Source organism: Hyaena hyaena, unplaced genomic scaffold (assembly GCF_003009895.1).
Source record: "Hyaena hyaena isolate Hyena2069 unplaced genomic scaffold, ASM300989v1 scaffold_894, whole genome shotgun sequence".
Lineage (NCBI taxonomy): Eukaryota > Metazoa > Chordata > Mammalia > Carnivora > Hyaenidae > Hyaena > Hyaena hyaena.
Window position 1 is genome coordinate 415,851 of NW_024081526.1, and position 13,864 is coordinate 429,714.

Below are 13,864 nucleotides of genomic sequence, written 5' to 3' on the forward strand. Positions count from 1 at the left end.
TGTAAGTCCAAAACAAAGTTTTGTTTAAAAACTTAAAAGGTTTGGCAACAAAGGTGATGGGAATATCAAAGAAACACAAGAACATCAGTATAAATTGCACCTCATGGCTGTGATTGTTGCGAGGATTCCTCTCAGCTCTAGAGGCTCTCATTAGTTCTCTGCCCACAAAACAGCATTTATTGAGCATTATTCCAGTGTGGTAGTTCTCAGATTTTGTGTGTATCAAAATCACCCAGAGATTAATAGAGACTACTGGAACCCAGGTTCATTGAAGTAAACTAGCACTGGACTTCTGTATTTTTGGAGTTCCCTGATGATTTTGATACATATCCAAGCGTGAGAACCACTGCCCTAGCACTTTTCTATTAACGTGACCATCCATCCATCCATCCATCCATCCATCCATTCAATAACAATTTATTGAGCAACTGTTATATGCCATCCCATTTTTAGTATTAAGTACACAGTAGTAGACACACAGACAAAGACCTCATGGAGTTTACATTCTAATACACAGACAAAACTACACTGACTGAGTCTCTTGTATTTCCCAGTTCCAAGTCCCCAAAGAGGAAATCTGACTGACCTAGCTAATCACCACTAGCTAATCTGCTGTTTGTTTGGGGGAGGAATGGGGGAAGAGAGCTTTTCTCAACAGACCACTTCATAAGTTATTAGTGTACATGTTGGCTTCTGGTAAGTCAGGGGTTCCCGTCTACTCCAATCAGCTGTGGCTGGGGTTCCATAGCCCGAAACATGACCCCTCTTGAAGTTTGCTCCTTCAGCAAAACTAGGTCAGGAAGGGGCCATAGGTAAGGAAGTCCCTGTTGTCTGACTACAGAGAGTTGTAGTTAATCCAAATGCAGCAAGCAGCAAACTTTCCCAGAGCAGTCTGGAGGCAAAAATACGAAGTTGCACTAGTCAATATGAAACAAAGATCCTTCCATCATGAACTATTTATTTATGGGCTTTTGCTTTTCTGCTGCCTGTGATGTTTCAAAATACCAGCTTGCCTGCAGCAGATTCCTACTTCAATTGAGATTATTTTGGACAATAATCTCCCATATATTTCCCTCCGTCATTTTATATTTATTTTGTTAGCTTTGGCAAAATACTCAGGTTTTTATCCTTTGCCTTCTGAGCATATTCACTAACTGAAAGAGGTAAACAACTAGCACCAGGAAAATTGGAGCAATGGTTATCAGATATTTTTAGTCCCAAATCTGTATCTCACCCTCTACCAATTGCTACTAAAAAATGACACAGATTTTGATGAGGCACAAATGGGAGCAGTAGAGGTAACTTATTAACTGGTCCTTGAAAAGACAAGACTTTGAGGCTATTTCATTCAGTTCAAATCAACAAACTTTACTACCCAAGGCTCAACCAGGAACTGGGGATCTGAAAATGAAAAAAACTTAACCCTTACCCTGAATGGATGGACCATAAGTGGTGGAAGACAGGGATATGACTATAATGATGTTGCCAGAAATCAACTATTCTAGGAACTAAGAGTGAGGTGATGCATTCTTCTAAATTTAGGGATATAGAAGTAACATTTGAGATGGTTAGAATTTTTTTTAAGCTTATTTATTTTGAGGGAGAGAGAGTACATGTGCAAGTAGGGGAGGGGCAAAGAGAGAGAGAGAATCCCAGGCAGGCTCTGCACTGTCAGCACAGAACCTGACGTGGGGCTCAAACTTATGAGAACCATGAGATCATGACCTGAGCTGAAATCAAGAGTTGGTCACTTAACCAACTGAGGCACCCAGGCACCCCAGAATTTTTCTAAGTATAAATTTAAGAAGGAGTGCTCCAGATGTATGGATCAGTGTGAATAAAGAAGGTAAGAAAATAAATGACCTATATGGGAAATAGCTATTCCTTATATGGCTGAAATAAAATTTAGCTCTAGGGAATGGCCAGAGTTGCTCATGGGCTACCAAAGGTCCACATCCTGGGTTCTACAAACCATGCCTAATGTCAAACATCTGGGAAACAAAAATTTGACTCTTGAACATAGCAACAGCTTATGACAGCACCATGAAGAAGATTATAATTGTCAAGCAGAATGAGAACATCAGCAAATCTAGTTCTTATATGTAAATGTAGTCATTTACATGAAATTCATTAACAAATTCACTGCCAGGCACTCTGCTAAGCGTTAGGAACACAGAGCTGATTACACTGCAGTCCCTGCTCTTGAGAACCTAATAACTGAACATTTCATTTGTACATTTAAGTGTTTATTAGGTCTCCTAAAAACCTGGTATTGATTTATTGCAAGAAAGACAAATGATGTTTTATTTCAAAATTTTAAATACTCCTTTATTGTGACAGAAGTCCATGAGAATTAGAAAATATAGAACCAGCAAAAACAAAAAGGAAAATCTCTCTTACACCCAGAAATCATTACTGTAACCCTTTGTTCTGTATCCCCCCACATCTTCATATACATATGTGCGTATTAATATGTATTTTGCTTACAGAAAGGTTTTCATATTGTTTACAGACATATTGTGACTTGTAACCTGTTTTTTTCTCAGTCAGTAGTTTCTACTTTTCCATGTCAGTAAATGCTTCGAATATTCGTATCCAATTTGATCCAATGTGATCCAATTCAAATCAATTTGACCATTTGAACCAAATGGTCCTTTACAGCCAATTTCTCCAAATCAGCCTTCAACTCAAGACCTTACATTGCATCTCCTGATTATGTCCTTCCCATCTCTTTTAATCCAGTAGAGTCCCTTTTGTATAATTCTCACTTGAAAAAGGAACTGGTCAGCTGTTCTGAAGACAGTTCACCTCCTTTTTTTTGCCTCGTTGTTTCCTGGTATATACAACTGGGAGATCTAACTAAAGATGTGATAGAAGCCCCAAATATTTTGGCTAGAATATTTCATGGTGGTAATATGTACTTTACGTTGCTTCACACCAGAATACACATTTTCTGATTATCTGGTTGAGCCACCATTAGTGATCAAATTGACCACTGGGGAATGGCCATAATTGGAGATTTTATAGGGAGAGGGAAAAAAGAGCAACGGAGTAGGAAAAGTGTGAATACAACTTGGCTACGAGGGTTTCCTAGTAAGTGGGAAACCCAGCAGCAGGAGGTGGAACACCAAGGGCACCCAATTGTGCTTCCCACTCTGACGTCACTCAGATTGTGACCGGTCCTCTGATCTTGTTCTCACAACTAGGAAGAAAGAAACAGAACATTTTCCCTTATGAAACTGAGTTGAGCTGGCCGGATGCCGTATTCGGCCCACAGAGAGACACTATTATCCTCTGTATAAACTGGGAAAAGACCCCGAGAAGAGCTCTGTGTTTGGACCTACCCCTACTCTTCTCAGTGGCAGCCCTTTTCCTGCTTCTGGCCACCAGGGGGAGCTACGACAACGCAGTCATTCATTCAGGCGAGCCGGAACGCGTCTGCTTAAGCTAGTCCAACCCAGGGATCCGTAGCAAGATGCCGAAGCTGGAGAAACTGTTTTTCTGTTCTCTCGCGAGCACGAACAAGCACCTCCCCTCCTGCGCGTGCTCTGGCCCCTTCCGGTGATTTGCGGCAGGTGGCGCTGTCTGCGGCGTCGCAGGGGCCCTGGGTGCCGCGGCGACGCTCTCCCGTCGGGCAGTGCGGCCCGGCTCTCGGGCGGCAGCGAGTGCCACGTCCCAAGTGCTACGCGGAGGAGCGGAGCGGGCGGTGCTCAGGGGGCGGGGAGCAGCGCGGATCTCGGCCCGCTCACGTTGATCGCCCGCCGCCATGGGGTCCTCGCAGAGCGTCGAGATCCCTGGCGGGGGCACGGAAGGCTACCACGTCCTGCGGGTAAGGGCTCGGAACGGCGGCTCGGGAACGGCTGGCTGCAGGCGGGGCCCAGCCGCCGGGAGGCAGAGGCCCCGACGGGCCCCTTCCTGGGACAGCCAGGCCTGACCCCGCAAAGGAGCGGAGACCGCGGGTGCTGCCTTAGCCGAGTCCGGTTCGGGAGGCTGCTCGCAGCTCGCCTACCCGGAGCGCTCCGGGCCCGGGGTCCGCCGCCCTGGGAGGACGGAGTGGAGTCTGAGGCGGCAGCCGGCAACTTGGGTCAGGGGGCGGCCCAGACATGGAGGGGTGGGGGGTACAACCTTGGCTCCTTTCCCTCCTCACAGCCTTCTCTGTCCTCTCCCTCTTAATTCTTAGCTTACAAAGTTAGGAAAGGATTGGGGGCAAAGTCTGCAAAAGAGGTGATGGTGAAGGTAGCATTTGAGTTTTCTGAGAAAATGAAGCCTGGAACTCATCAGACTAGAGGTAGGGGGTGCGGTGGCAGGTGATAATTCACCTCGGCGCTATCTGGATGTCCGGAAAGGTCATTTAGGCAAACAGAAAACGAAATGGCCTAATAGTAGATTTGACGGGCTTAAATTCACTTGCTTTTGCAGGATTCTTTCCTTTCCTCGGTCCCTCCTGACCTTTCCAGCCCTCCTTTCCCACATTTCCTGGAGGGAGGGGGGGGGGGAATTTCCGTTCTGTTCTAAGACTGCTCGGTGGTAAAAGAGGTAATGGAGAGGAACGTTTGAAAAAACAAACGTAGGTAAATAAAGGAAAGCAGCCTCAGTCCCCAGGTTGGAGAAACATAGTATCTCAAAACGCATTAGGTAAGCGTAAGCAGCCTAAGTTGTTGCGAAGCAGGAGGGTCTTATGGAACTGGAAGTCTTTAAAAGTAGCATTGATGGTTATGTGCTGTGACACCTGCGTGAGTGGCTACATGATGGATTGTCAGCAAAGTGGCCCTAATCCGCAGCACCATCTCAGGACTTAATAGAGTGTCACTAAATATTAGCTGCTTGCAGGCAAGAGCATTTTCACTGAAACAAACTACTTCCAGATGCTTACAGTCATTCTCCGCCTTAGATCCCACGTTTTAGGTGAGACCGCTTTCTTAAACCGAATTACTCGGATATGTGTGTGATAGCACTGTGATTGGCCCCTTTCTGATCTTCAGGATTATCATGTCTTGTTGACTCCCCACTGTATTGAAAATCTCTCTTGACGCCACACTTCTGATAGGAAAGGAAGGTTTTCCCAGAATATAAAGGGAATCTATAAACAAACCATGTTACCTTTGTATTTCCTTCAGCTAAGCCAACCCCAGGTGCCATACTGATGGGAGAAATTGAAGACGAAATGTCAGATCTGAATGTAAAGTGAAAGTTAGTAGCAGTGCTTTTCTATTACCTGGTTTGATTTTGAGTTTTCTATTTTCTACCCTGGGGCCTGATATCCAGTATGACTAGCTGACTCTCACAGTGGTTGATTGTGGCCATGAATCCTTGGGAATTCATGATATTTTAAGACATGCACTCAGTAAAACAGCGTTACTGAGTTTTAAAAGCCTGTTAGAAACCTGTGTACATCAAAAGGATTCCAATTGAGTGACTTCTGTTCATGACTGTGTTCCTCGTAAAATAAGTTGAAATATATTTTCTTTACGTAGGTGCACCTCAGTAAATCGCTCATACATATGTCAGTAGTTCAGATGTGTTATTAATCTATAAATCCAATTTTCAGAATCCCTAGGGACAACCTTAGTTTCTTTGCATCTGGAGAATAAATGTTGCAAAAAATGAAGTCTTATTCAAGCTTTATTAGAGCTTTAAAATAGTAATGACTACTTAGGGGCATTTTTAAAAATGATTTTGAGTCCTTACCCATTCTGTGCCTAATTCTGTCATTGATTTCCAGTTATCTTTGTTTTTAGAGTGGAAAGTACTATGTTAAATCTGAACATATTTAAAAAAACACTTCCTTTCATTTATTATTACCTAAGTGTACAGTAATATATTCCAGTACCGGATTACTGAGTTTGTAAACTAGAATAGGCATGGTAAGATAACCTTGGAATAAAATCAGGTCTGTTAACAAGTTCTAGAATGATTTCATAAGAAGTTTGTTTCCTTTAACAAAGGATTCCATGGCCATTTCCTCGTTACTTATAAAAACTTGTTTGACTGGGTTTTAAAATAACATTTATAATGATACCCATTTCCACTGCTGTCTTATTATTAATTCAAAGTCTCTACAATTCAAGTACTTTACATTTTTTCTATATCCATTGGTAGATTCCGCTTTTAAAAATTTTTAGGGGACAACCTTGAAATAGCTTCAGATTTTCTGCTGTGAACAATGTACTTTCCTGTTTATGTATTATGCATTTATGTATTAATGTACATTTTCAGGTTGTGATCATATTGTGTAGCCAACTCCCTCCCCATTCCTACCCTCTAAGTAACCAGTACTTTCGTACGGATCTTTTCAAAAATGTTTTATGCAGGTAAAAGAATTTTGTTCTCCTTCACTCTTTGTATCCTTCCGTAATTGTTGGGAACACATGATACCTACTGTTCCTCCCCGTGGTCTTCTTATTTGATAGTGCATCTTGGCACTAGTAGCAAATGGAGATCTGCCTCTTGTTTTCACTTAGCTCCATAGCAGTTTGTTGTGCCAGAGTTTAGCTAAGCAGCACCTCATGGTGATGGACATTTAGTTTTTCTAAAAAATCTTTGCAGCTGTAAGTATATGTTCACAGCCTTCTCCTCCCCTTTGTTTTTCACTTAAAATGTACATATCCCAAGTTATTGAATCTTAATATTTATACAAATGATCTTCATTTTAGTATATTACTGCATTGTTTTCTGATTATCAACATCTGTTCGTTACAGATCTTTTAGATAAGTTAAAAAAGTATAACAAAGAACCTAAACTACCTGTAATTCTATCATCTAAAGGTAAATACTGCTGAAGTATTTTTCCTAGTCTTTTTTTTTTCTGTGTCTAACCTTGCCCCTTAGCCATGTTTTACAGAAATTTTGAATGCTATGACATATTCAAGTACAGTATAGTCTGAAATTATAAAATGTTGGCTTATAACCAAACACCCAGTGCCAGGGTGCCTGGATGGCCCAGTTGGTTAAGCATCTGACTTCGGCCCGGGTCATTATTCTGCGTTTCGTGGGTTCAAGCCCTGCGTCGGCCTCTGTGCTGACAGCTCAGAGCCTGCAGCCCACTTTAGATTCTGTGTCTCCCTCTCTGTCTGCCTCTCCCCTGCTTGCGCTCTGTCTCCCAAAAATAAAAAAGCATTTAAAAAAAAATTTTTTTTAACCCAATGCTAAATAAATCAGGGCCTGACCACAGATTGAAATGGTATACAGTCATGAAAATTGTGTTTCACAACACTCTGTGGCCATAGGTATGTCTGTCTGCATAGGTGCGTGTACATTCAAGTGCCCAGGAAAATGAAATGGGAAGGTAATAAGCCAGGCTATTTAAAGGATTATTGGCAAATGGTGACTTTTTAAATTTATTTATTTATTTTGAGAGACTGAGACGGCACAAGTTGGGGAGGAGCAGAGAGAGAGGGAGAGAGTCAGAATCCCAAGCAGGCTCCACACTGACATCGCAGAGCCCAGTGTGGGGCTCAAACCCATGGAACTGTGAGATCATGACCTGAGCTAAAAACAAGAGTCCGACTTTTAACCAGTTGAGCCACCCAGGTACCCCATTCAGCATATTTTCTAAAATTTCCACAGTGGTCATGAAATATTTGTGTATTCAAAAAAAATTGTTAAAAGATATTTTTAAAAAGTGAAGTAGTGCAAATTTTTTCTTTTGTTTAGAAGCCCTCTTTTAAAAACAGCATTATATTTCAGATTCCCTCCTGCAGTAAGTCCAGTTTCATGTTTATCATGAGTACCACTTATATTCCCACCTCTGATCTTAACATTAGACAGGAAAAAAGTTAGCCAGGACTGCTTAGTTTGGTTAGAAGTTACTACAGTTGAAGTATGTTGAATTCAGAATTCTTGCCTAGGTTCTCCCTTAATTGTCAAGTGAACCACACAAGACTGTTTTCAAAATTACATTTTTGGAATTGCCTTATTGGTGCCCATTATAAGATCTGTTTCTAAATTTAAAATTCAAATTAATTCATTCTGCATTTAATATTCTTTGAGATGGGAGTTATCTGAGGACATTCTGGAACCAGTGTTCACACCACTATGGGAACATGGAAAATTGTTCACTATTTCTTGTCATTTCCTTCAAGAGAGATTTTGGAAGTGATAGATCTTTTGAAGAAAAGGCCATTGAGATGAAGTATGTCTGCCGTGTAGTAACAGGCCTTTATCTCTAGGGCCATTGGCTGCACACCGGGCAGCATTTCTTAGAGGAGAAAGTGACAGTGAAATTACTTCCATGGAAAATGGAATACTGGGGCACCTGGGTGGCTCAGTTGGTTGAGCTTCCAACTCTTAGTTTCAGCTCAGGTCATGATCTCCTGATTTGTGGGTTCAAGCCCATGTTGGGCTCAGCGCGGACAGCTGACAGCACTGAGCCTGCTTGGGATTCTCTCCCTCTCTCTCTCTACCCCTCCACCACTCGCACACTCTCTCACAAAATAAATAAACTTTAGAAAAGAAAAAATGGAATGCCTAGACATATCTACTGTTACATGGATCTGTTCTTTTTTAGTGGTTCCTCACTAATCTACATGAGATCCTACAAGAGTTCAACTTGGGACTTATTTTGAGAAAGATAATTCCCAATAGCTGATAGTCATAATTTTTCTTTTTTTACTAACACAGTGTTTCTCAGACTTAAAAAAATTTTTTAATGTTTATTTACTTTTGAGACAGACAGACAGACGGAGCATGAGCAGGGAAGAGGCAGAGGGAGAGGGAAACAGAATTCAAAGCAGGTTCCAGGCTCTGGGCTGTCAGCACAGAGCCCGATGCGGGGCTTGAACTCAGATGAGATCATGACTTGAGCCTAAGTCAGACACTCAACCAACTGAGCCACCCAGGCACCCCTCATGTCCCCATTTGAAGAACATAAATATCTCACTGCTAGGCCCTTCTTTCCTTGCTCACTCTGAAAATAATGCTTTTAAAAAGAAAACAGTTGGGTTATCTGATGTTTTTCAAATATAAAGTTATAACTGAAAAAGCTCTATAAATACCACCTAAAGATTATGATCTCCCAAAGTTGATCTCTTCTACTAAAAAACCATGAATAGGGGCACCTGGGTGGCCCAGTCAGTAGAGCTTGCTACTCTTGATCCTAGGTTGTAAATTCAATCCCCACGTTGAGTGTAGAGATTACTTAAAAAGAAAAAAAAAAGTCTATGAATTTGTTTAATAAACATTTTTTGAAATTCCTTTCAAATGTAGGAATCAGATTATTTTAGTTCATAAATGCCATTGAATACAATGTATGTGAACCTTAGGTTCAGAAATTGTATCATTGGACATAAACTTTTCCTAATATTAATAGACCTTGAACAAAATGTTAACTCTGTTAATGTACACTTTCAGATTTTGTGATGAAGCGTGTTTTAATGTGTTTTTAAGGGTCCTCAGGATCCTTATTTGGGGAGACCTACTGTGGTGGGTAATTGCAGTTTCTGTCCTGGTCAGTAAGTAGTAGAGTACGCAGCACTGGCTGGAGTGTTTTCTGGGTCAGATACTGACGGAGCTTTTTTGAATAATTCCATTGAAATTTTCATAAGAATCGAACTTAGAATAAGTTATTTAACATCAGTACATTCACTTTGCTGGCTTTAATACTGTGCTGAAAGGATTATATTATTTTGATTGATTCACTAATACTCGTTCATCGAAACTAGAAAATATTTTACCTGTGAGGGTTTGATACCTGCTTCAGAATATAACCGTAGATTGCCTTCGGAGGTGTGATTAAGTAAGAGGACTTTTTTTTTTCTCCAAACAATTTGCAGAACCAAAGTAGTTACCCTAGAGACTGTCCATGTCCCTCTTGGCACTGCACATGAATTTACTGCAGTACGAAGGGAGTGATGCTGAGGCCCGTTTTTGTTGTAAGCACCAGCGAGAGAGCATTCCAGCACATTGTCGGCAATGAGGAACCTTGTCATCTTTTAGACATGAATACAGTGAGAGACTTGATAGTAGAGCACCAGAGACCACTCTTGGGAATCACTAGACCTTTCTGTCCTTTCTGTCACTTCATTGGGTTTCCTTGGGCAAACCTTTGAACTTTTTGAGCTCCATTCTTTGTATCTGAAAAGTGAAGATACTACTAGTGCCTCTTCTACCTGTTTTTAACAAAAAAACCATAGTAGATATTGTATATGAAAATATTTTGAAAAACATTCAGCACGTCAGTTTTTTTTTCTGGCCTACTGCTGCCTTGCAGATGGCCTTGCTCTTAAATTTCTTCATTAAAAACAGCCTTATCTACCTCATTGGTTATCCCAAGGATTAAATGAGACATTCTGTGTAAAGCATTTAGCATAGTGTCTGGAGTATGATAAAGGCTCAATAAATGTTAGCTGATTCCTTTATTATTAGCATCTGTATTACTGTATCACCCATTGACAACCACTTTTGTAGTGGCAGTGCTGGTTAAAATAGACCTCTAAGCATTTTAGGTAGCATTTCTGTTTACTCAATCATTCAGCAGCTACTTTTACCCATGTACCTAGCCCTGTATATTACTACTGTTTAAAACATAAGTTTTGAATCAGATGTGACCCATTAATTTTATTAATGTGCCTGCCAATTTTTAAGGAATCTTTATTTTTAAGGAAATCTTGTCTTTTTTAAAATGAAAATGCCCTTTTCATTGCTTTATCACAGTGATACTAAACACATTAATTAAAATGACTGAAAGAGTCTGTGCTATTAAAATAATGTTGTTGGGTTGATCTACACTGACTGTAGGATCTATAGATAGCGGCAGTTAGACTTACTTCATGGTGAGTCGTCATTCAATCTTAGAAACTATCTTGTTAGCCTCCTCACTTTACAGCTGAAGAAAAGGAGCACAGAAAGATTGTTGCCTGAGGTCACACAGCAAGTTCTCTTTCCCTAAGAAATAAATGCCTAAGTTGGTATTTGAAGATTATAAAACGAGGCGATAAGTTGTCAGACTTTTTGCTTCTTTTAGAGCAGACTTCAGTTTCTTTCAACATCATTTTTCTGATACACAGACCTTCTCTAAAAAAGTACTATGTACTGATGGGTTTTAATTTCCTTTTAGTTATCATTAGAATTTTATTTTAAATTGCTTCATATGTTATAAATTACATCCTAGAGTCAGTCAGAAAAACATGCTCTTTGAGTTACTTTGGTAGAACGTGTAAGAATGTTTTAGCAAACTGGTGCGCTTTGGTGGCTCAGTTGGTTGAGTGTCCACCTTTGGTTCAGGTCATGATCTCCCTGCTTATGGGTTTGAACCCCGCGTAGGGCTCTGTGCTAACAGCTCATAGCCTGGAGCCTGCTTTGGATTCTGTGTCTCCCTCTCTTGCCGCCCCTCTCCCACTCCTCCTCTTTCTCTCAAAAATAAACATTAAAAAAATGTTTCAGCAAGTAAAGCTTGAACTCTTCTAGTCTACTGCAGAATAATTTCCACATATTTGTATCAAGTCCCAAACAGGAACACTGGCCCTTTTCAGACATTGTAGAGCTCCCCCCACCACCACTCCAAAAGAGCTTTGTTTTATAACTGAAGCATTTAGGGTTGATTTTTATTATATCACACCCCCAAGTTTTCTCCCATCATTTTGATCACTCAAGCATGTACTTATATAACATGAGGCATTATGTGTATAGTTGAAATGAATCATTATTGATACTTGGATTGAACTTAATTTTTACTTTTATTTAACATCCTTGGTGCTTTTAAAAATAGTACAAAAGTAAGAGTGTTAACATTAAATTGAGAGCTAGAGAAGATGATGGTTTAGACAGAAAGTCATTCAGAGGGACTTTAACTATACGTGTGAAGGAATTGGTGGTGCAGTAATAAAAAGACACATTCCACTGAGCCCATTTTATGGAAACATCTCCTTGGTTAGAAAACAAGAGGAGTAATTCACATACCATCCACCAATGTGATAGGTATATCTTTGTATATCACCTTATGAAATGCCTAGTTTAATGATCTCCTGTATTCTGAAAGTAGCCTTGCAGTTTCCTTTCTTTGTTACATTAAGGTGGCAGTTCTATACTCCTCAGCTGGAAGTATATAAATGATGGAGTTTAACTCTTCCCAAACTCTTCTCCCCTTCTACTCTGCTGCCCGTCTCTCCTCAAGCCAAGATTTTAAAAAGAGAGAGTGGTTCATGTGAAATGATCCAAACCTAGTATAAAGTACTATGACACTTTAAATCCCAGAAGAAGAGATGGATGCTTCACTGGAAAGCATCCAGCATAGAACAATGAGGTCTGTACACAAAGAAAATTCATGCTAAATCTGGTAAAACTTTTTAACGATCCAGGATCAGAAGGTGAGAGAAAAACCAACAGTTGAATTGCATTTATTATCTGGAGGTTGATTGGACAAAAAGAGTTAATGGTATCTTGTAGGGCTGTTTTTCTAATTTTATTTTTATTACAGATAAGTAAGAAATTTATTTTTCATTTCAGCTCATGTGTACTACTACAGTTCCTGAAAAATAATGACTTACTAAGTCATGAATTTATTATCCCAATATTTTTCTTATTTTTACATTTGCCTGTTCTATAATGATCCACTAAATTGATTTCAGAACAAAGCCCCTGAAAACTCCCTGTAGTAACTGAATGACACCATTTTAAGGAGAATTTATATATAGTTGGTGATTCCAAATCCAGCTTCTAATCGTTGGTGCCAATTTCTTTCTATGTAATAGGGATGGATACCCCTTCACTGTGCAATTTCTGTTAAAAGCTTCTCATTTTTTGCTTCTTGAGTAAAAATCTCTAGCAGATTTTATCTTGTGTATTGTAGCTGTTTTTTCTAGAGTGCTTATAAAAGAAGTATTTCATGTCGTGAAATTTATTTTGATAAGATAACCTCCAGATGTAAAGTTGAACTCTTGTAAGTGCCAGTAACTGCTCATAATTTATTCTATGTGTCTGTGTTTGGCTCACAGTTACTTTTGTGATTCCCTTGTAAGCATAATTACTCTTTAGTATTTTCAGCTGCTACATTGTATTTCTTAGTTGTTCAAAGTAAACCATGAAGCCTGAGAAGAACTGGAAAAAGTGTAACTTCAACATGCCTGTTAAGAACTCCCAGGGAATGGATATGTATAGAGTCAGCTTTTTCCTTAAAATAGAATATTTACTACTTTCAGTATCAAGAATATGTTATATGCAAATCTATGTTTTAAGTATATTGCATGCTTCTGATAGGTGCTACGTATATTTAAAAAATTTATCTTAATCGTTGTGATGATGTCCATGTGTTGTATTGCAGTACGTATCATGTACTTATCACCTAGACTTGTGCAGTGCAATACAGTAGTCTCTAGCCACATATGGCTGTTTAAACTTGGATGTCAATTGTTTAAATTAAATGAAATTTAAAACCCACTTCCACAGTCACGCAGGCCACATTTCACATGTGGATAGTGGCTACTGTATTGGACAACACACAATACATAAGATTTTTATAATTGTAAAAAGTTCTAAAAAACAACTTAATGGTGGAGACATTTTTAAAATTGTTGTTTTCCCTACAACAGGACAAAATCACAACTACACCTTTTTTGCTAAGTGCACAGTACATACTCACTTGGTAGAATTTGGTAAGTGGCTTAAGTTAACACTGGTACTTTTTTTCCTTTTGGTTTTTGATCTTTGAAATTTCTGATGATTCTCATTTTCTGCCAGCTATCATTTTTTGCTATAAGCAAGTGGCAGTATCATCTCTTTCAGTTTTTTGTTTGGTTAGTACTCTGCTGGTAGCTTGAAATCAGGTAGTCAAACCATGTAAATATAAATAGAATCTAAGAATGGTCCTGAAATGAGCATTAGAGTACGTTACTTTGTGGCCTTTGTATCCATTGCTCAGAATCCTTTGAGA

General features: G+C 39.7%; 1 protein-coding gene across 1 annotated transcript in view; it reads left to right on the forward strand.

Moving 5' to 3' along the window:
* Window positions 1–3,631: 3,631 nt before the first annotated feature.
* Window positions 3,632–13,864, forward strand: part of GORASP2 (golgi reassembly stacking protein 2) — a 31,952-nt gene continuing 21,719 nt past the window's right edge. Inside the window, exon 1 of the mRNA XM_039220479.1 lies at window positions 3,632–3,829. Within this exon, the coding sequence (XP_039076410.1) occupies window positions 3,767–3,829 (63 nt within the window). The 5' untranslated portion in view covers window positions 3,632–3,766. The remainder of the gene's footprint in view (window positions 3,830–13,864) is intronic.